At 40.0% G+C, this 21,063-nt stretch overlaps 1 protein-coding gene across 5 annotated transcripts in view; it reads right to left on the bottom strand.

Annotated features, from left to right (window-relative positions):
• Nucleotides 1–21,063, bottom strand: part of ptprub (protein tyrosine phosphatase receptor type Ub) — a 220,520-nt gene that overhangs the window by 17,819 nt on the left and 181,638 nt on the right. For 3 of the 5 annotated variants that reach the window (XM_066682457.1, XM_066682460.1, XM_066682458.1), the window contains 9 exons: nucleotides 17,052–17,124; nucleotides 16,109–16,185; nucleotides 13,745–13,762; nucleotides 9,459–9,495; nucleotides 8,270–8,367; nucleotides 6,401–6,517; nucleotides 2,389–2,543; nucleotides 1,820–1,955; nucleotides 1,137–1,286 (listed from right to left, as the gene is read on the bottom strand). In XM_066682457.1, coding sequence (XP_066538554.1) covers nucleotides 1,137–1,286; nucleotides 1,820–1,955; nucleotides 2,389–2,543; nucleotides 6,401–6,517; nucleotides 8,270–8,367; nucleotides 9,459–9,495; nucleotides 13,745–13,762; nucleotides 16,109–16,185; nucleotides 17,052–17,124 — 861 coding nt within the window. The remainder of the gene's footprint in view (nucleotides 1–1,136; nucleotides 1,287–1,819; nucleotides 1,956–2,388; nucleotides 2,544–6,400; nucleotides 6,518–8,269; nucleotides 8,368–9,458; nucleotides 9,496–13,744; nucleotides 13,763–16,108; nucleotides 16,186–17,051; nucleotides 17,125–21,063) is intronic. The other 2 variants (XM_066682459.1, XM_066682461.1) reach the window with 1 other exon arrangement.

Here is a 21,063-nt window from a genome sequence, read left to right as displayed (position 1 = left end):
CCCATGCGTTTCAATGGGAGTGGTTTTTAAACTTAAACAGCAATAAGCGTGTGTGTGTATATACGGTAAGCCTGGATTTTCTGCATGTCCTTGCCAAGCTAAGCTCAGACGACATTTACAAACAGATACAGAAGTTGGGCTCAGAGGAGTGGTTTATACATGATCGACAAATCCCACTTTGATTACATTTGATAAAGTCTATCTTGTAGGTTATTGCCAGACGAAGTGTGTAACTATAGACGGATACAAGGTTATAGAATATAGACTTTGCTGACAGAGACCTCTGTGTCAGGATTAGAGCCAAACTTCATATCATTAATTCATTCATTCATTCATTATCGGTAATCGCTTATCCAGTTCAGGGTAACAGTGGGTCCAGAGCCTACCTGGAATCATTGGGCGCAAGGCAAGAATACACCCTGGAAGGGGCGCCAGTCCTTCACAGGGCAACACACACACACATTCACTCACACCTACGGACACTTTTGAGTCGCCAATCCACCTACAACCTGTGTTTTTGGATTGTGGGAGGAAACCGGAACACCCGGAGGAAACCCAGGCAGAACACACCAACAGACAGTCACCCGGAGCAGAAATCGAACCCACAAACTTCAGGTCCCTGGAACTATGTGACTGCGACACTACCTACTGCGCCACCGTGCCGCCCCACTTCATAGCCATATTGCCTTAAAACAATCTCCCAAGCAAATGATTTAAAATTAATATAAAACACAATATTCTTGTAATGATCATACAATTAGATTGGCAACAGTAATTTAAATTATTATAATATCACTTTTTAAACCAGCAAACGTTATCTCATATTTTTGACACAACACACAGCAAAGTTCCCAGCTCAAGCAAGAAAACCTGCTATACCTTTAAGTGCTCTTGGCTGTAATTCGCTGTGCATTTGACTGTCTGCAAAACCCCTTGCATGTAAATGTAAGTATGTGTGACAGTGAGGACAGTGAAATAAGGAGGTAACTGCCACAGTCCAATAGCTGTGGCCATCTTGGTGCATACAGAAATAGTCACTCTAGCTCGGTCGGTGGAACATCTAAGGCTGATAATAAGATCAGAATCACAGTGATATATGTACTAGAGGAGCAGAATATGTGAGGCAGGAGGCTGACCTGAAACTCTTCTCGGAGCTGTGAGGAGTTGCTCTGAGAGTCAACCCTCAGCATATCTTTGTAGGTGAGAGCAAACTCGTTCACTGGAATAGCTGTCTCTCCACACAGACAGGCTTCCAGGATGGCATCATGAATGAAAATGTACTGCTCCTGTGGTGGAATGAGAGAGAGAGAGAGAGAGAGAAATTATGTGATATTGTCTGATTAAATATAATAAAAGCTGGCGAACAGAGTTGGTCTAACCTGCCCTGATCTAAATTAAACATTTGCTATAACGTGCGGTGCATTTCAAAGTGCACCATGTGCAAACATAAATAGATTTAAACAAACAAACACATGCAGGATGGATTTAATTAAAGCATCTAGTAAACAATTACAAATGTAATAAACAGCCAAATGAATGTCGGATTTACATAATAAAGTTTGGATATGCAAAAGAGAGGGAGATCTAAAGCGAGACACACGCCTACACAAAGCAGAGAGGTGGCAGTGATCTTTATCAGTTGGTTTGTGCACACAGTCATCTGTAAAACACACTCCCAGGCTAAAAATGCTAAATATTCATTCCCACCAATTATATGACTATGTAAATGAAAGCAACTTTTCTCCCTATCTGTGCTTTCCCATCTACTCTGAACTGTAAATGTGTGTAGGCATGTATATGTGTGTGTGTGTGCTCCCACCTCAGTCTGGATCATGTTGATGCGACGTGAGCAGAGTGTCTTTACGCAGTTGTAGATGTCGACCACTCCCTCACACTCTGCCATGTCCAACATGACGTCCAGAACGATGTAGCAGCCAGTCCTGCCAGCCCCGATACTATGGCACACAGTCACAGATGTTAATCCTAAGGAGTTAAGCACTTGGATGGGGGTGTAAGTCTCTGTAAATCATATTTGAAAGCAGCTTATAATAATATTTCACTGAATGATATTATGGTAGGATTTAACTGATTCTAATTTCAGTGTTTACAATAGGAGTAAATGGGAAATTGGCAATTTCAGGTTGTTGAACAGGCAATTATGGACAGACTTTCCAATTTCTCACGGCAGTGGAAAAACCCACCAAAAACATATGTTGTCATTTTCTAGCAGATGTGGGCACCTAAAGCTTATATTTAATTTGAGGCTTACAACAGAAGCCTAACTTATAGCTCAGTTGGTGAAAGATATTTTATGTGTCTTAATGTCACTATAGTACACATGCGTACTCTTATTCTCTTTTGTTTTACTGAAAAAGAATGTTTGGGTACCTGCAATGAACCACTACCGGTCCTGCATCAGCGGGTGTTGAGGCTTTGACTCGGCGGATAAATGCCAGCAGACCTGTGGCGTGGTACGGAACCCCGTGCTCAGGCCACGATGTGAAGTGGAACTGCCGCACCTCATGCTTGGCTGAGTAACCTCTCTGTAATACACACAGCAAAACTCTGCTGGAGACTTACAGTAGGCAGTGCATCATTCATATTCTTTAATTAGGTTATAGAACCACAACACTAACTTGCACTCCCAAGATTTATTAGATCATTTAGTGTTCCATAATAAATCTCTGAGGCTCTAGTTCGTGTATGTGATGAAATTAGGAAGGTGTATAAAAAAGGGACCTGACTGAAAGCATGCCGTCTCACAGGCCATGTTTATTACCCGATATTAGATAATATTTTATTAAACTCCACATATTATATTCCAGACTGTGTTTACTACCTTTTGTTGTCATTAAAATCTTGAGAGCAAATATTAAAGGCTTCATCACATTGACAAAAATGTGATGCATGAACAAGCTGTTGGATTTTACCATTGTAGTATGTGATAAATTATTATTAGAATAGCCAGGGAAATATCTCTCACTCTGACCAATGCACAGCTAGCACATGACTATGTAATCAAAAGTGAAATAAAGTGGACACAGAATCACGTTCAGAATCTGGTGAGTCCAGTTTATTTTTGATGTTTTCCACTTCTATCTGTTAGCATTCACAAGAAAATAATCGTTTTTAAGAATGGCCACTTTTGAAAATATCCCCAATATGAAAATGTCCAGTCCCCCTTTATGAGAGACATCAAAACACCACAAAGCATTGGAGAAACACAGAGGTGTCCCTATGTAGTGCACTACGATAGTCATGAAATTACTTATCTAAGAGAAATTAGCAAGTTCAGAAAATGTCACAGTGTTCCTCATCCACACCTGAACCCTGACGATGGCATGTTCAAAAATCAAAAAACCTTGGAGTGCGTTTTCGAAAACCTCAATTTTCAGTGAGCTAAAATGCATTTTTGTGCGAACAGGAGCCAAAACACAGACATAAACACTTTGTTTATAAAAAAATAGCCTCATCCCTGTGGACGCGGTCTTACTAATGTATATTAATGCAGCTGCTTTATCAAAGCACATGACCTTTCATAATATGACAAGAGGTTACTGTAAAAACTTGCAGATTTTATGGATTTCAGAAATGTCTTAATATATGTGGTTTGATAAGTTTTAGGATGAAAATAGAAATATTGACTCTACAGACCAGAGAATAATGTTCTGATAGAGAGAAGTAAGAAATCAGTGTCTTTGGTTTATGTTTCTTAGGAAATGATATAGAACGGCAAATAATAAGCAACGAAGAGAAGGGCAGAAAGATGGTAACCATTTTCTAATTCTGCTCTAAACCTGATACATTAACACATACTGTAATGTGACAGAGATGTCTCAGAGATTTGCTGGGTGGTTCAGCTAAGAGGAAGCTTGTTTCTCTCTTTTTCTTTGTGTGTGTGTGTGTGTGTGTGCATGTGTGTGTGTGTGTGAGTCAGTACTGTCAGCAACGGTTGCCAATGCCCGCCTATTTGAATAAGCACAGGAGAGCTCCTGCAGTGAGTGTGTCTGACAGTGATGCAGTAATGCCCTGTTTGTGCTGCTGTCACACACAAATACAAAGACACACACACATGCACACGCAAACACACACTCACAGAAATACACATACATACAAACACACCCTCAGTCCCTGGCTTTGACTGACAGACGGACCCACTGCGCTGCTAAAGCACACATCAAAGCCCTCCGTAAGCGCTGCACCTCCAAACAGCAGCAGCAGGATCGAGCGAAGTAGGAAGGGAGGGAGGGAGGGAGGGAGGGAGGAAGATGGAGGAAGGCTAAAGACAGTTAATTCCACTATATTCACTCCTATCCAGCCCATGTGTCCTGCTTTAGCCACAATTCCAAAGAGTTACAGCTAGCTGAGGATCCAGCATGGACTGGCAGATCAGAGGCTGTTCTGATACAGAACTAGTGTAAGTGGCTGTGTATATGTCCTGGCTGGGTACTGGGGACTGTGCTGTAGCCAAGAGGCAAACATACACACAGCATAGAATATGACAATATACACAACATCAGCATCGACAATATAACAGCGAGATAAAAGGTCAGATGTATGTTGGAACAGAGGTGAAGCACAAAATGTGCCTTTATGCGACTGCAACTTGCACCCTTAATGCACCAGAGACTAAGACATGGGTTCCAGACACAAATAAGGCAGGAACATCTACAAAATATATTTTGCTAGTACGGACCATGCCCGTAGAGGCTGAAATGGGGAGGTGAACTCAGAAGTCTTTGAGGAGGAGTAAAGGGTGGCTTATGAATGCTTATGAAGCCAGACCCCCATTGGATAAATGAATATTAGAAAAGGGTGGAGACGGGGTGGAGGTGGGAGCAAGTTTTAAAACAGGAGGCTCAGTGGGTTTGATAATGGCCGAACACGGCTCCGAATATGGGGATCAGCAGGAATGACCCAGCGCGGAGGAGAGAGCTGACTTAGTGGAGCAGTCGAGTCGAGATCCAACTAATGAAACTAAATGAAGCGATGAATGACGTGAATTTGCAGGGTATATATAGGGCTGAGAGGAGGAGTTTGGGCATGGTCCTAAATTATGTTATTACATAACTTCATATATATATATATATATATATATATATATATATATATTTATATATATTCAGTCATTCAATCATTACATGGTAGCAGTGCTGTACTTCATAAAGTGTTGTAGATGTTGCTCTGTGTTGCTTCAGTTCAATTTCATAGCCACTATCAGAATGGGGAAAAAAAGGTGTTCGGTGTACTTAAGAAATGCCTGATTGACTGGCTTGCTGCTATGAGGTTTCTATTCTGCAACATGGAGAAAAACCCTTCAGGAAGAGGTAGGTGTTTGGGTGGAAACTCTTGACAAGAGTGGTCAGGGGAGACTAGAAAGACTTGTTGGAGCTGACAGGATAGTTACAACTCACCTAACCACAGTTTACAACAAAGTTGATCAGAATAGCACCCCAGAATGCACAATACGGGTGAACCCTGAGGCAGCAGAAGGCCTCACCATGTTTCACATTTGGCAGCTGAGAACAAGAACCTGAGGCTACAAGGGGAGCCGGCAAACAGAAATGTATTAAAAAAGTTGCCTGGTCTAATAAACCTATTCTATTGTGTCATGCTCAAGATAGGGTCTGAACTAGGCACTAGGTAAACAGTATAAATGCATAAATTTAGCTTGCATTTTGTTCACAACTTAAGTTGCTGGTGATAATGTAGTGGTGTGAAGAATGAGCACATATTGGCTTAATACCAATTGAGCCTCCCTGAAATGCCACAACCTATATATAGTGTTGTTGCTACCCATATGGCACAATCTACACTTCTTCTAACATCTCTTTCCAGTGAAATAATGCCTTGCATTTTAATCATGTCACAATATATAAATAAACTCTAATGTTCCATGTTGTCCTATAGAGCTAAGAAATGGTTCTACCCAGTAATAGAAAGGTGTTCCCAAAAAAATGGCCAAGGAATATTGTTCAGAAACTGCAATATTTTATGTAGCGTTTCACGACAACCAGTGTCAAAAACATGAAGCTCCATTAGGAAAGGGTGACGGTAAAAAGCAGTGCACTGGCAGGGACAGTGCATTTCCCATTGGAAACTGCTCCAAATCCTTGCAGTGTTAGTTAACATATCCACATACTGTAGGCTGTTTTCATAATATTATACATTTTTAATGCAATCCCATTTTCTTGAATCACTAATGGTCTAGCAGTTCTACATGGTGTTATCCTCGGAGAGGGAAAGGATGTCAGGGGTGAAGGTTTTTTTTTTCTCATACACACTTGCAAGCTATGGAGAGGATGTATCATTAGCAAGTTTCAAAGTGAAGATGTTAAAGGACTGAGGCTGCAACAGTGACCTCAGGAGACTGTGCAAAAGCAATGCTTCGGTTTCTTACCCTCTCTAAGGAGAAGGTGCGCACTGTGTACTCTGCCAGGGTTTCTGTCTTCAGAAGGCTGATCTTAATGTCTCCATACATCTCTGTGTCATCGGGCCAGTACTTACAACACTTCACCTGCACATATTCAAATCACAAACACAAACAATTAGTAATAGATATCACATTCTGGATTTTGGTTACAGGTTTAATCAGGAGGCGGAGCATGGGCCTGATTGGTATTGGGACATGGGTTGGCTCTTGTTTAAAAGGCTTTAAAGCATGGGGAAGACTTCTGAATTCTTGAGAAAATGTTGTCAAAAACACCCCAGCAAGTTTTGGCTTTTCAGGACTGGCTCTCAGTAGTTGGCTCATTCCAGTGGTGCCATCTTTTGTGGTTTGCAAACCATTTTTAAATAAGGTACAATTAAAAATATTTTATTAAAATTTGTTTTATTTTCACTCGTCACCTCCAATGTTTTGTTATGTATGAATTGGCTGAAAACAACTTCCTAATATTTATTTAATTTGCTATTATCAATGCCATTATTAATTACATTTATGTCCTTTTACAGTCAGAATGGCTTTTGCCTGTCTCTATTTTAAAATTTCTGTATACATGGAAAAACCCCCAAAGACAACAAAAAGATGTATTTTCTTGGCAAACAATACGGGTTGCTCAGAATGTACCTTTGTTACTGTCTGAATAAAGCCTAAATTTTAGTACATTTTTCACATAATTTGAAAATGTCTGCTGCCATTTTCTTTGTGTGAAATCTTCATGATAAACAGACCAATTAATTTTCATACAACTTTCTGAATGTTTTGCTTTCTCTTATAAATGCTATCAATTAATCAGTCAACAAATGTACTTCAGCAGCACGTATCTGGTTGGTATAATGAGTTAAGTGTGAGAAATGATTTCTTTGGAGCCATTCTGTTGTTATTATCAGCAATGATTGTGATTTCTAAGTGTTCATTTTGGAAAGCTGTAAATGTATTTACCCAGATGTCAAAATACTGGATTGCTTTTAAATAAAAATGATTAAATATGTCCTCTAATTTTTATTTTAAAACACTGCACTTCATGATTATTATGGCCATCCAGTCAAAGAGAGATGAATAACATTGTGTTACAAACTGAACCATTTTACGAGCCCTGTTGTTTTCCCTCCTGGTCATAACAGCTATAATAAGTGTCACATCTTGCAAGGGGCTTCAGGCATCATCCATTTATCGCTGGCATTCACGGCTTTTATCATATCCAGCAAAGTGCATTTGGCATAATAGAACAACAATTTCATAATAACTGTGGACTAGTCTTTAAGAGCATATCGCCTGCGGCAGATTGCACTGAGAGAGGACTGATCTGTGTGCTGGAGGAAATGAAGGAGCATTATGGGTGAGGAACACAGAAACATGTTCATCATGGAGTGAATTAGGGACCAAAATAATGATGCCAAATGCATGAAGCTTGTCATGAAGACGCAGGAGCTGCTATTGAAACTGTAAGCATTACAGATATTGTCTGACAAAATATATTTTTTTCCCACTTTCACATAGACATGTCCACAAGTTTAAAGACACCTTCATAGAATAGCATTGACCAAAGGAATAGAACAATGTTGAATAGCTGCACATAGGTTTACGGTCATTGTGTCCAAAAGCATGCATGTGCTAAAGCAGTAGGATAAGAGTGGAGTGATGGTGTTCCATGCAATACTTTCAGATCCGTTGGAGTGGTCTGAGAACTAATTATCAGTGTCTGAGCCTGCTAATGTTTTAGTCCCAGCTGAACACTGGGCAAATGAGTGCCTGTAAACTTATGGCCATACAGTCTACTGTATATAAATGAACACAGGCTTAGAAACAAAGGATGCTCAAACGTACCCGGCCAACTTCCACAAGCTTGGTGATCATAACAATGCTGAAGCAGTTCTCCTGCCATACCATCCTCCAGAAGTCATACACTGTCTCCTGCTTAGGTCCTGCAAACCCACACACCCACATACACACACATACACACACACACATACACAAAATAGACAGAACAAAAGAGTTGAGTGTCAATCAGAAGCATTTCTGTAATTCAGTGCTTCAGAGGGAGTAATTCAATAGCAGCCACTTCTGCTGACTAGAGAATGGTTTAAACATCAGCAAAGGATGTGGCTCACTACAAGAGAAAGCAAAATCCCCCCCATCTACAGAGTGAGCCTTGAAATTCAAGAGGAGGATGACACACATTTGCCACACACGAACAATGATTTATTTAAGGGAATTTTGAAATATAAAGAGAGTAAAGGGAGATGGGACCTTGAATGACTTTGATCAAATGGCTCAGAGACCTGAGACAATTGTGGGGTGTGGAGTGAAACACACTTGAGCAATTCTTACTATCACTATCTCTCTCTCTCTCTCTCTCTCTCTCTCTCTCTCTCTCTCTCTGATATTCTCCATATACCAATACATTTGTCAATAGATTTCAGTGAAAAGGTGCCAGCTTCTGTGTGATTGGTTTAGAAAATATTTTGTGACACTGCAGGTTAGGACTTTTGTCATTCTGTCTGATATATAGTTAGGATATTTTGTTTTAAAATGGTGGAAAACACACACACACACACACACACACACACACACACACACACACACACACACACACACACACACACACGCACACACAGAGGGGCTTGTTCAGGGGCTTGCAGGTGTTGTAGTGGGGGGTCAGGTATGAAGGCAGCAGGCAGTAATGCTTTGCTCTGCAGGACTAACTCTCCTCACACTGCCCTACATTCTGTTTACAGCTATAATTATCACTGCTCACATACCATTAGCTTCAGTTAAAATGTGTGTTCTACCTACCTCATTCATCTCTCTTGATCTACTCTCTCTCTCTCTCTCTAACACATACACACTCACTCACTCACTCTAATGAGGTGTTTGAGGAAGACTTACTCCAAACCCATGGGACTTCATCCCACTGGACAGACACAGACGCCAAACACACACACACACACACACACACACACACACACACACACACACACAGACACCCCAGTACAGGGCATGCAGAGATACTCACCCTGTGTGGCGATGAAGTGGTTGGATCGATGGTATCCCTGAAAGACAGGCAAGAGAGCACATGCTGAGTAAGCCATCTGTGCCTTGGGCACAGCCAGATGAGCATTTCTCTCTCTCTCTCTCTCTCTCTCTCTCTCTCTCTCTCTCTCTCTCTCTCTCTCTCTCTCTCTCTCTCACTCACTCACTCACTCACTCACTCACTCACTCACACACACACACTCTGAAACTTCCACTCTCTTCTTCCTTCCCAAAGGCTTGCTCTTTCTTTCACTCTGCTTCCCTTCTACAGTTTTCAAACTTTCTCATTACACTTCATTTAACAGCAAATCACAAAAGGCCTGGAGAGTCCTAGAAGGATTTGTCCTTTCCATTCATTTAGAATAAATGACTAGAGTTGCATGATATGTCAACACACAGGCAAAATCAATTTTAATATAGTATCACAAAATCAGAAGAAAAATGGTATATTGAAATTGGCACACACTCATTTACTGTCTTTTGTGGAAACTACTATCAATGAACAAACTTAGTAAGAGGGAACAGTAGAAGAACTATGCATAGGGACTGGATGTCTGGACTGGACTATTTTTGTTTCCAAAGTTGATTACACTTTCTAGGATTTGCAAAAACAGGTTTTGTTTGTTCTGAGCACCACACAATGAAAATGTTTTGGGAACTTTTTTTAATTGGGTCAGACTATTCATTGCATTTTACAAACAGAATCAATTCGTTTTTAACATATGAAATATCATCATAATGGAATCTTAACCTTAACCCATACAATATGTATTTTCTTACGCCCTCTGCTCTAAATCAATTGTGCTTTATTTTTGCCAATAACTGAAAAGATTTAATTATTATTATTGACCCCACACTGTAAAGCACCAGAAAATGACAATCAATAACTTGCTCACATGCACAAACACAGCCACTAGTGGTGGGCTTTTTTAATTTTTTTTCTCAAAGATACTTTTACTAATGGAGTGGAGTGCCACAAAATATAATTTAAGGTTCCAATGTTGCCCAGCCAAGAAGATGTCTCGAAGTTTTGAATGTTATATTCACCAACTGCTTTAAGTCATTCAATATTGATACGTCACATAGAAAATATTGGTTTTTCTACATAAACCCTTGGCTGAATTAGCTGTGTCATGCTATGTTTAGTTAATATATGACTAGTGCTGGGCAATATGACGTGATTGATTGTATAGTTTACCACAATTAAGATTAATGAATGATTATTTTGTTTTTGTATTTTTGACATATATCAGTGACGAGGCTTGTACTGTAAATAAGATCCATTATTCAAGCTGGGATATTTTTTCTAATGTTGCTGGGAGCTTCATCCTCCCTTGTTTTTTGAGCACTGTTTATATTTGGCGTTTGATTGTGCTTTGGTCGCTTTTTCAGCATTTATATTAACTTTTTTGTTCAGTGTCATATTAATTACAGTCAAAACAGCGCACATCCAAAACTTTGGTACGAACTGCTTGAGTCACTTGGTCTGCTTCAGCATTTAGGTTGCTTCCACGTGGCAGATAGGGGCAGAATCACGTGACTACAGCATGGTAGCATGGTTTTAAAGGGACAGTACATGAACACAAAGTGGGAACCTAACAGAATAATAATAAAAATACAACAGCTAAAAATAATTGATATGATTCATATAGACTAGATTATGTCGATTAGAAGTTCTGAATGTCGATTTCGATTAATTGCCCAGTCCTATATATGACTCATTGTTAGAGTTTTAAGCTGCCAAATGCACACTGTGCTTTATGTTTGGATAAAAATGTGAACAAATATTCATATCCATCACAACAACATTTTAAATAGTTACTGTAGTTAGCCCAGAATCATCAGGGCATCCCTGCACAGGAGTTATTTCAGAATGTTTTGATGTTGATCTAATAATTTTTTCTCATGCTCTGAAGTACTTAACTTTGGGAAAAAAAAAAAAAGAACACACCTCCTCACAAACCCAAGCCCTGCACTACTGTCAAACTGTTCTCTCCAAACAAGCACAAGATTCCAAAATGTCTCACCACGTCTAGATCAGGTACCTACAATCACGTACACTGTGCTATGTTTGGCGCTGACAGAGGAGGAGCGTCACTTGAGGCATGCTGTGTATTGCAAAGCATGCAATTCATTCATCAAAGACAGCCTTTAGTCATGGAGATATCTGGAGATAGCGCTGTAAATTGGATCTGTTTTCATTAAACAGACAATAGCGAAAATAATGGAGACATGACTTTCATTGTTGCTACTGCATTTAGGAACACCGAAAAACACCTCCTTTATAGACCATCTCCAAAGTCAAACCATTATCCGAACGCACATTCAAACAAGACACAGAACAGAGGCACGCTACAAAGGAAGCCAGTTTCTTGCAGGGAGATCCCAAAGTTTTTCCCTTGGCAAAACAAATCATCAGATCAAGTTTGTGGAGCTGGGAGTGCGCAGAGAAGCTACGTGCAGCAATTTCCTGATTATGTCTGACTGAACAGCAGGCTTTCTGTCTCGCTTTTAAACACACTAAGTGGCGTGGGACTATGAGGCTCATACGTTATGGTCGATGTTAGTGCACACAAAGCAGTTCTGATGTAGAACCTGTCAGCTCTTATGGACTTTATGTAGAAGTCGACGCACTGCAAGAACAAACCCAAAACATTGGCACACGATTTGACACACGGTTTCAGGGTTTAGTCTGTTCTGACTCTCAGGCTGAATTTACCTCATCCTCAACTGTTCCATGTCAGTAAAACTACAAAACTCAAAGCCAAGACAAATGCTCCAGTGTTTTGAGATTTAACACTCACACTGGATTTCTCCTTAACTGCCACCTTTCCCTTCTAATACCTGCTCTTTACCAGCACAGGCAGAATTGCTAGGAGGAAAGAGTTGTTCCCCTGATTCGGGGGAAATAATGCCCAACAGCACACAGAAGCTTAACAGGATTCAAAGTGAAAAGGCACAAAAGTCCTCTTAGAAAGGTTCAGAGTTTCTGACACACTATTAGACACAGTTCTTTGTGGAACAAAGTCCTTTCTCTTGTGAATGTGCTTAAAAAATGGATTAAACTTTACAGCAAATTCATATTTGTAATGATTAAAAGTTTGGACACACTTGACTGAATGTATGTTTTTAAAGATGCTTCCATCTTGTTTCCAAGTCAAATACAAAGAAGGAGGCTGGTTCCTTGTATGAATATTTATATATTTAGGACTGCTCTCAATCAAGCAATTTTAAGCAGCATGTAATACTCAGCATATGTGGATCTTCAGCCATGTTGGAGAAGTATCTTTGGTGTCTCCTTCTGAGAAACTGTCAAGAGTGTAGAGGGTGTAAACCTGCATCAAGGAAAATGGGAGCTACTTTGATGAATCTACATAAGATTGGTAGACATGATATGATCATGAAATTATCATACTGTCATACTGGACAATCGTGCCCACTTGTACTTTTCTTGTTACATTGGTTTTCTGTCTTGCTAATTGTTCCGTCGTTTATGGTAGCTCCCATTTCAGTGCGTTTTTCAAACTTTAACCAGAGGTGAAGTTGGCAGAAACTAGAATGTGTGGTTTACCCTTTAAGGGGTTGATAATTTATTACATCACAGCTCAAAATGCTTTTAACATAACATTAAATGTCCAGTTCTATTAGCCGACAGACTACTGCATTGGCTGGCATATTGCTGAATAACTAAATTGCTGTCTTGCTGCACTGCTTTTGCAGACATGCAATTGAAGACATGAAGATATATCAACATTACTGTAGTGCAGCAATCTAAACGTGTTATATTAGTCCTATGTTCGAACTTTAATAGCATTTATGAGAGCCATGACATCTGAATATACGTGTTTACACTTTCTTCTTTACAAATGATCTTCTCTTTTTTATTTATCCACCTTCAGAAACTCTGTGAAGGGGGCATGTTAGGAGGAGACATTTGGGGACAGCTGTGTGGCCTGTCTATCAATTTGTCACACTCTAACATCTAGGTCAGGTATGAAGCTTGGGTGTGGAACAGATGGAGTCCAGGAGCTGGTGCTCCTTAGGAGGTGGACACAGGAGTGGACAGACAACAAGGAAAGCACAGTGTGAGCAATGTTTCACATGATTTATTAGCATCACCTCACAACAGAGGCACCCCCCCAACACCCACACCCACACTCACACACACACACACTTCAGCACAAACAGAGCAATGAGAGGTTGAGAGGGAGAGATAGAGGGAAATGGAGAAGAGGAGAAAGAGAGAAGAAAGAGCAGCGAAGTACTTACTTCCCTGTTTATCCGAATCTACAGGGTCCAAAGTCGTAGAGTTGGGGAGGGGGGTAGAAAAAGAGAAGACAGAGGCTAGTTAATGAGAAGCTGAAAGAGCTGTGGGAGCAGGAGGATTGACAGATTACACAAAGGAAGCTGAAGAACAGATTGAGACAGAAATGGGGAGAGAGAAAGAGAAAGCCAGAGAGAGAGAGAGAGAAAGAAAGAGAGAGGAAGTGTTAGCATACGACATTAGAAATGGATGCATATACTTATATGAATGTGCAAATGGATGTATGAGCACAGAGTACAGTACTGTGCAAAAGCTAGAGACTGATATCTGTTTATATAATTTACAGTCATTAGGCTATTAATGACTACTGAAAATATATATTTAACTGAAAATCACATCACAGTTTTAACTATGTATTGTCGTGCTTTTGCCATTATTAATTTCCATGATATTAATTTCCTCTAATTTCCATGATACATTATCTCCGCACTTTGACACTGTGTGAAGCAATACAAATGAGTAAGTACTGTTTATTCTTTAATTGATTTCATTAAGCAAGTGGATCAACTAATCAAATAAGCTCCTAAAAATAAATACTACAATTGTCCAGACTTTGTTTGAAAGCTAAACAAATTATGAGTAGTCTCTCAGGTTTACACAGTACTGTAGGTGTTTGGAGTGCATGTAAATGTGTGTTTTATGTGTGTATGAGTTTCACACATGCTTTAATTGCAATTTAACATTGCCTCACGCTAAAAGCATCCTCTCTTAAGTTGGCAAACTGATAAAGAAACCCCTAGCAGTCGGAGAGGAAAGAAGTCATTTGAGGGTGAGAGTTAATATTCAGAGAGTTGGGGCCAAATGCCACCTTACGAAACACTACTCTTATAATGTAGGTGTTTAGCAGAAAACTCATTTAAAAAATGGCGAAAACTCTTGACAAGGCTGTGTGAGCACATCTAACAAAGCCTGGAGCCTGGACCCAAACGGCATGCACCCTAATGGCCACCATCATCACGATGGGGGTCTAAATATAGGACCTGAACTTACCTTAACACACTCCTTAAAAGCCTCTTCTTACTGGCCATTTAAGCAAAGCATTAAGTACAACAACAACAACTCCACCACATCTTTTATCCTTTCAGCCACAGCACTTTATTTGCTCCTCCCTTAATGATCCACAGCACTTAGAGACTGGATAATGACCAAAAACAAAAATGCTCACTAAACTGGTTCATCTGCTCTAAGTTGTCCTTTGTTTGTTACAATGTCATCTTTGTTAAATACACAGAAACTCAGGGCTAATGGATGAAAGTATTACAGAACCTAAATTCAGATATTTTTTAAATGAAAAATGAATTAATCCAATCTGCTTTGCTGGTTTGATTTAATGGGTTTTTGCATTTATGTTGATGCATTTTTTTCTTCTTTTTAGTGTAAATAGCTATTTACTTACTTGATTATTCATGCCATAGATTTACTAATCCAACCTTTAATTACGTAATGCACATGGAAGGGGGTAGAGTCCATTTGAGATTATATTAAATTATTGATCACAGTAAATCTGAGGAAAGTAATTATGTGTGGTTGCATAAAACATATGCATGTAGCTGCTTTGGACTCTGGAATATGGTTTTTCATTTCACGCACTGAAGCATTAGAATCTGGATTCCACTCATAGTCCTGCAGTGCACTATAGAAAGAGGTGCTGTCTGAATAGATGACATAAGTAAATGAGTCCAGACATACAGACAGTCAAGGTGAGAAGTGTCTGGAGCAGAGCACTCTATTTTAATTCCCTGTGGGTTTAGCAGACTGTGTGAAAAGAGGCTTTATCCGTCAGATATGGCATAAAAAGCTTTGTATATATTAATAAAGAAAATGGAGAAGGGATGTGCTGGGGCATATAATGGGGGATATCGCCCACCCGTGATGGCCTAGATGGGTTTTGATTAGAAAAGAGATGGCTTCCAGAGAAAATCATTAAGATTAATATGAAGTATCTACAAAGTCCTGCTTCTTCAAAGAGGCATAGGTCTCCAGCACTCTACCTTACAAGCCAGTAGTCAGCCTAAATGGCATATTTGACAATAAACTCCTCAAATAAGATTAGCTGGAACCACAATCAATACAGCGCAGCATCTATGGAGCAAAACTTAAACCGCCTCCACAGGAAAAAAAAACAAAAACTCAATTGTGGAGTTCAAAGCTCCAGTAGACAATGATGTCTGCAATCTTGCAGGTCCGAGCCAGAAGAGAAAGTGGGACAACCAATAGAGAGAGATATGTGATAGACACAAGGGGGTATGTGGATAATAGCACAAACACTGTGGTTGTTTTGTGAACTAGAGCTAGGACTGAGGACTCACATCGATGTAATTGGCATTGATGTAGTCAGAGTTCGGGTCTCCTAGCAGCGGGTGCAACTTCACTCGGTGCCGATCGTCTGCAATGTGCCCACGGACACACACACACACACACACACGCACACACACAGTCACACAAAAATACACATGCATAAAAGAAGTTAGTTGAAAAGCTAAAAATGTCTGATAAGAACTTTAAAAGCATCAAATATTTTTCACACTGGGTCACTGCATTATACATTACTCTGAATTGTATTCAAATTTTTACCATTTAAATCAAACGCTGTTCAAAGGTGTCTCTGTTTAATCAGAGTAAAGTCTAATTGCTATGTGTTGCATAATATGCAATTTTTCTCATAACACTGGAGAGGGGTTCCATGATCTGCTTGGTCCAGAATGCTTGCCAGGAGTTCTCGGGCAAGATCAAAACCTTTAAATGGATTAAATCTTTAATCTTAGGAGAACGCACCAACTTCAGCAGTCCGTATTTATTAAAAAAAGCAGCTGTTTTATTAATCGCAGTCACAGGCCACTTGTGTTATTGAAGTAAGCGTAGAGGTTTGATTGACAAATGAAGCTTTGAGAGACAGACGTACTTACAATTAATTCTTTTGTTTATACAACTAAACTGGAGCTCCTCCACAAGGAATCTGAGCAATCGTCTTTAAATCTGTTTTAAAGTTTGTCGGTTATATTTACCCCTGCATCTTACATGGAATAATCCCTTTTTGGGTATAATCCTGACACTAATGAAATGAACAGGTGTAAATGGAGCTATAATCCTGATTGTCAGTTTGATAATACATCAACAATAAAGATTTTTTATAGATATGGTTCCATAAGAGAGAATTAAAAGATAAAGATACAATTAAAAGAAAAGATAGTATTAAAAGATTATATATATTTCACAATAAGTAAATTTAATACAAGATAAAAAATAACTCACAGCCCGTTAGTGTATCATGTCTTCCCTTCGTTTTATCCTTCTTCTTTGTGACATCCCAGCCTTCAAAGAAGCTCTGGAATAGAGATCAGACATTCATGTCAGCTTCTCATAAACAAATGTGCTATATCAAATTACTGTTACTCTCCACGAAAAACATGTACTTCTTTGTATGTCTCTGACAATTTTATAGAGACATACTCAATTTTTAAAAAATGTTTACAAATCAGCTTTTCTGTGGCCTCCTGACATCCCCAGAGCCGGGCAAAGTCAGCGCTGCTGTAAATTCAAAGCATTGCAAATTTTCCACTGCTGAAGTGAAACTGCTCCCGTTGACAGGCCATAGCAGGAGAGATAAGAGAACCCAATTCATAATGTCATATAAATCTAAATTTCCTTCATGCCTGTCCATGTGTCCTTTGTTGCCATGGCAACAAACTGAAATAAACACTCATTAGCCACAGTCCCCCTGTGTGAGGCCTGACTATATTGGGCCCTCTTGATGGTCTGCAAAAAAACAACAAAGAGGAGTAGCTGAGAAAACGAACGCTGAGAAATCACCACCCTGTCTTTCAGCTCAGAAGAGAAAGAGTGAGAGAGAGAAGAAGGGTAGCTGTTATACCCCCAGCCAGTCCTGAAACCACCCGGCAAGAAACAAAGTCTAGGATTACACACTGCCCCCTTCTCTTTACAGCTCCTGCTACTCTCTAAAGGCTCTCCTTCACTCCTCGGGGCTGCCAAGCACATAAGCACGCCCCAAGAGTATTGTTTGGCAGAACTGGATTGCTGAACAAAAAGCAGGTGAGGGGGCTCACACAGAGCACTTAACCACAGAGCAAACAACAGTAATTACTGTCCATTATAGGCAATGACGGCCCACCGAGGAGCTGAAGTGGCTCATAAGCTCTTGTTAGTAGTGAGTTTAGTTAGGACTCATGGGCAATGTCCTGATCTGTACTCTCCATCCATAATGAGTTAGAGCATTATTGCCCCAATTATTACTAAGAGATGCAATAATATCCACACCCAAATAAGAGACCAAATATAATCTCCGGTGTTACTCACAAGAAAACAGAAACGGAAAACACAAATGTAATTTGAGCCTTCTCTGAAATATTAACGCTGCTCTTAAATCCATTGTCCTCACCAAATACAACTACAAACTAAGGCTTAAAACAGTTCAAGCAAAGTCTAGTTATTAACCAATAAACATACACAAAGACGGGTCTAAAACTTAATCTTCCACATAGAGTCCTGGAGCATCAAGCTAAGACCCACATGTTGTCCTTTTCTGCTCAACTCTGAAACAATCAATAAACTCTTCACACCTCTTAACCTTGACCTAGAGAGAAAATCACTGGGGGATCGAGTACGGGGAGCCCTATCTCTCTCAGTCTCTATCTCTCTTTCCATCTGCCAATGCCTTCCTCATCCTTCCATCATGGTCTAGATCAATGTCCAGTGTTCTTCTTCCATTGGGAAATAAGGTTTATGAGTTTGTGTTTGGGGTGAGACTCAAACTTTTCTCCTCTGTTTCATCTTCTCTCTCTCTCTCTCTCTCTCTCTCTCTCTCTCTCTCACACACACACACACACACACACACACACACACTCACACACTTTGTATATATGCCCATGCTCACAAGTACTTATAGACACACAAGCACACACACACTCGCAAAAAAAAAAAAAAAGAAAAGAAAAGAAAAAAGGCACATATATTGATTTTTGGCCAAGTCTGCTGCACCTGAGGGGAGGAGGAGTGTAATGAGTCTGCAAGCACAGTTCCAGAGGGGCTGGCTTATACTGGCACATTGATTGGACAGAGAGATGTTTTGTCTCATAGTTTTGCTTGTGGAGAAACTGACAACCCGGGCCAAGTATCCCACAGGCCACACAAGCACACCACTGAGAAGAAGAGTTGAAGTGTCAAACGACAAAGCCCGAGCTGCTCCAAGAAAACAGAGAACTGACTGAAATGCACAGGGCCAAGGCAAAGCCCATATCTAAAACTATTTTTTAATTGGCTTGTCTCGTTTAACCGGAAGGCAAAACTCTGAGCACTCTTTAAATCTTGATGAACATGTTTCAGAAAGGCAGGTTATTAACACTGGTTTACCCCAAGGATATGTACTCGACTCGCTCGTTATATTCTTTAATTTACACATACATCTGAGCGGAGCATCTCTGGCTGAATGCTTTTGAATTTAGATCCCTATATCTAATTCCATATGATTCTTTCTCATTTCAAGTTATAATAGATATGCAAACAGTCCTTTTCATGTTTGTGTATTTAGTGCATTTTGTTTCCATCCCATGTCTTCAGAGAACAAACTGCTTAAACAATCAAGTCATGTAAAAAGCCTCAAAGAAATTACCTCTGAAGTGAGTATTCAACTGGACATGCCATATCCAAAAAGCACAAACAAGCATGAAAAATACACCCCCATCTCCCAAAGCAGACAAACAAATACAAACAACATCTCACAGAAGTTATGAACAACTCCTTAATATTCAGTGTGGCACAATCTAAGTGGATTAAACAGACCCTCAAAACGATACGCTGAAACTCACAAGCCTGAAGTTTTAAAAAGGATTTCTAAAAACCTCGACCTCCATCAGTCACTCTGACAGTTTACAAATGGAAGAAAGGGTGAGTGTCCTACAAAATCAGCAAAAGGGCACACTGGAAAAATGTCAAACAGTGACAAGAGTCCCTTGTAAGGCAGTAAAAGATCTGCAGGCGTCTTTTGCACTATATAATGTGTGTTCAAGAGTAGACCATAACAAAACCACTGAAGAAGAGCAGTGTTCATGGGAGGATACCAATCCTATTGACCTCAATTTTGACAGAATTCTGTGATAAGATCGAAAGCAGAACATTCAAGCAAAGCATTCTGAAAATGTATGTAGAGATGTGTATAGAGAAACAGGTCAAAGCACTGATCTTTCTACTTCACAGTAACACTCCTAACAGTTGACCAGGACCGTGCCACAAGTGCAGAGATGAACTGACTCTTTTTTCTTAAAGATGGCATAATTGATATGTCAGACATGAGATACTTATGAGATTATATTGTGTGTGGACATATATTTTCATTCTGTACGGGGGGTTTACCAGTTTATGTCATTATATGGTTGTGGGACTGAGGGGTCAGTACAATGGTCCAATCTGACAAACTCCACTTGCTGTAGAACAGACATGTCATAGTGTGAGGCCCCAGGAGACTGCATCTCTCTCAGCATGACATCTGCTCCCATAAATGCTGCCATCCACTCCAGTTCTGAGGGTTTATTAATAACCCTCAGTGTAGTCAGTGACACTAGACTAAGCACAAGTGTATTTCAATTAATTGAAGCAATCTGCATGGACAGCTGTGGGACATTTATGAAAACTGGAATAAATCACTACAAGGTCTGCCCTTCTCTTCCTATCAGAGATGGCTAGAACTCTGAAAAAGTGAAATCATCTTAGATCTAGTCAACATATCTATTATAACTATACACAAGATAAGGTGTAAAATATCCTATGTCAATCCATAAGAGCTTCACATAATGCCCACCACACTCTCTTCCTACCTGCAGCCATAAAAAATTCTTGTTATCACCCATTGTTCCTACACCTACCCACTAAGGTTGTTTTGGCCGTTTATGATCCGATCAGCAACCAGCTACCCTTCCCTTAACAACTAAGGTACCTCTCTGAGCCCAGCCCATGAGTAACAAAACCACCCACTGCATCACTAACTCTTCACAGGGGTCATCAGGTAGGCGCCTCCCCTCGTCTGTGTTTAGCTCAATTAAGCCCACAACACCTCCGGAAGGCTCAACAGTGAAGTCTAGTGTCCCAGACCCACCCCCCTCCAAGATTGTTTTACAGTCCTACCTTACCCTTAACTATCAACAATCAATCGTAAATCCACACTGGTCTCCCTGGTGACTAAGGCCATACCTAGCCCCACTGGCACTGTTAATCCATGCTCAGTGCCACCAGTTCCATGTGATCTTTCCGTACT

This window comes from Hoplias malabaricus, chromosome 10, assembly GCF_029633855.1.
Source record: "Hoplias malabaricus isolate fHopMal1 chromosome 10, fHopMal1.hap1, whole genome shotgun sequence".
NCBI lineage: Eukaryota > Metazoa > Chordata > Actinopteri > Characiformes > Erythrinidae > Hoplias > Hoplias malabaricus.
Note: the sequence above shows the minus strand (reverse complement) of the source record. Positions and strands in the feature narration are given on the sequence as shown.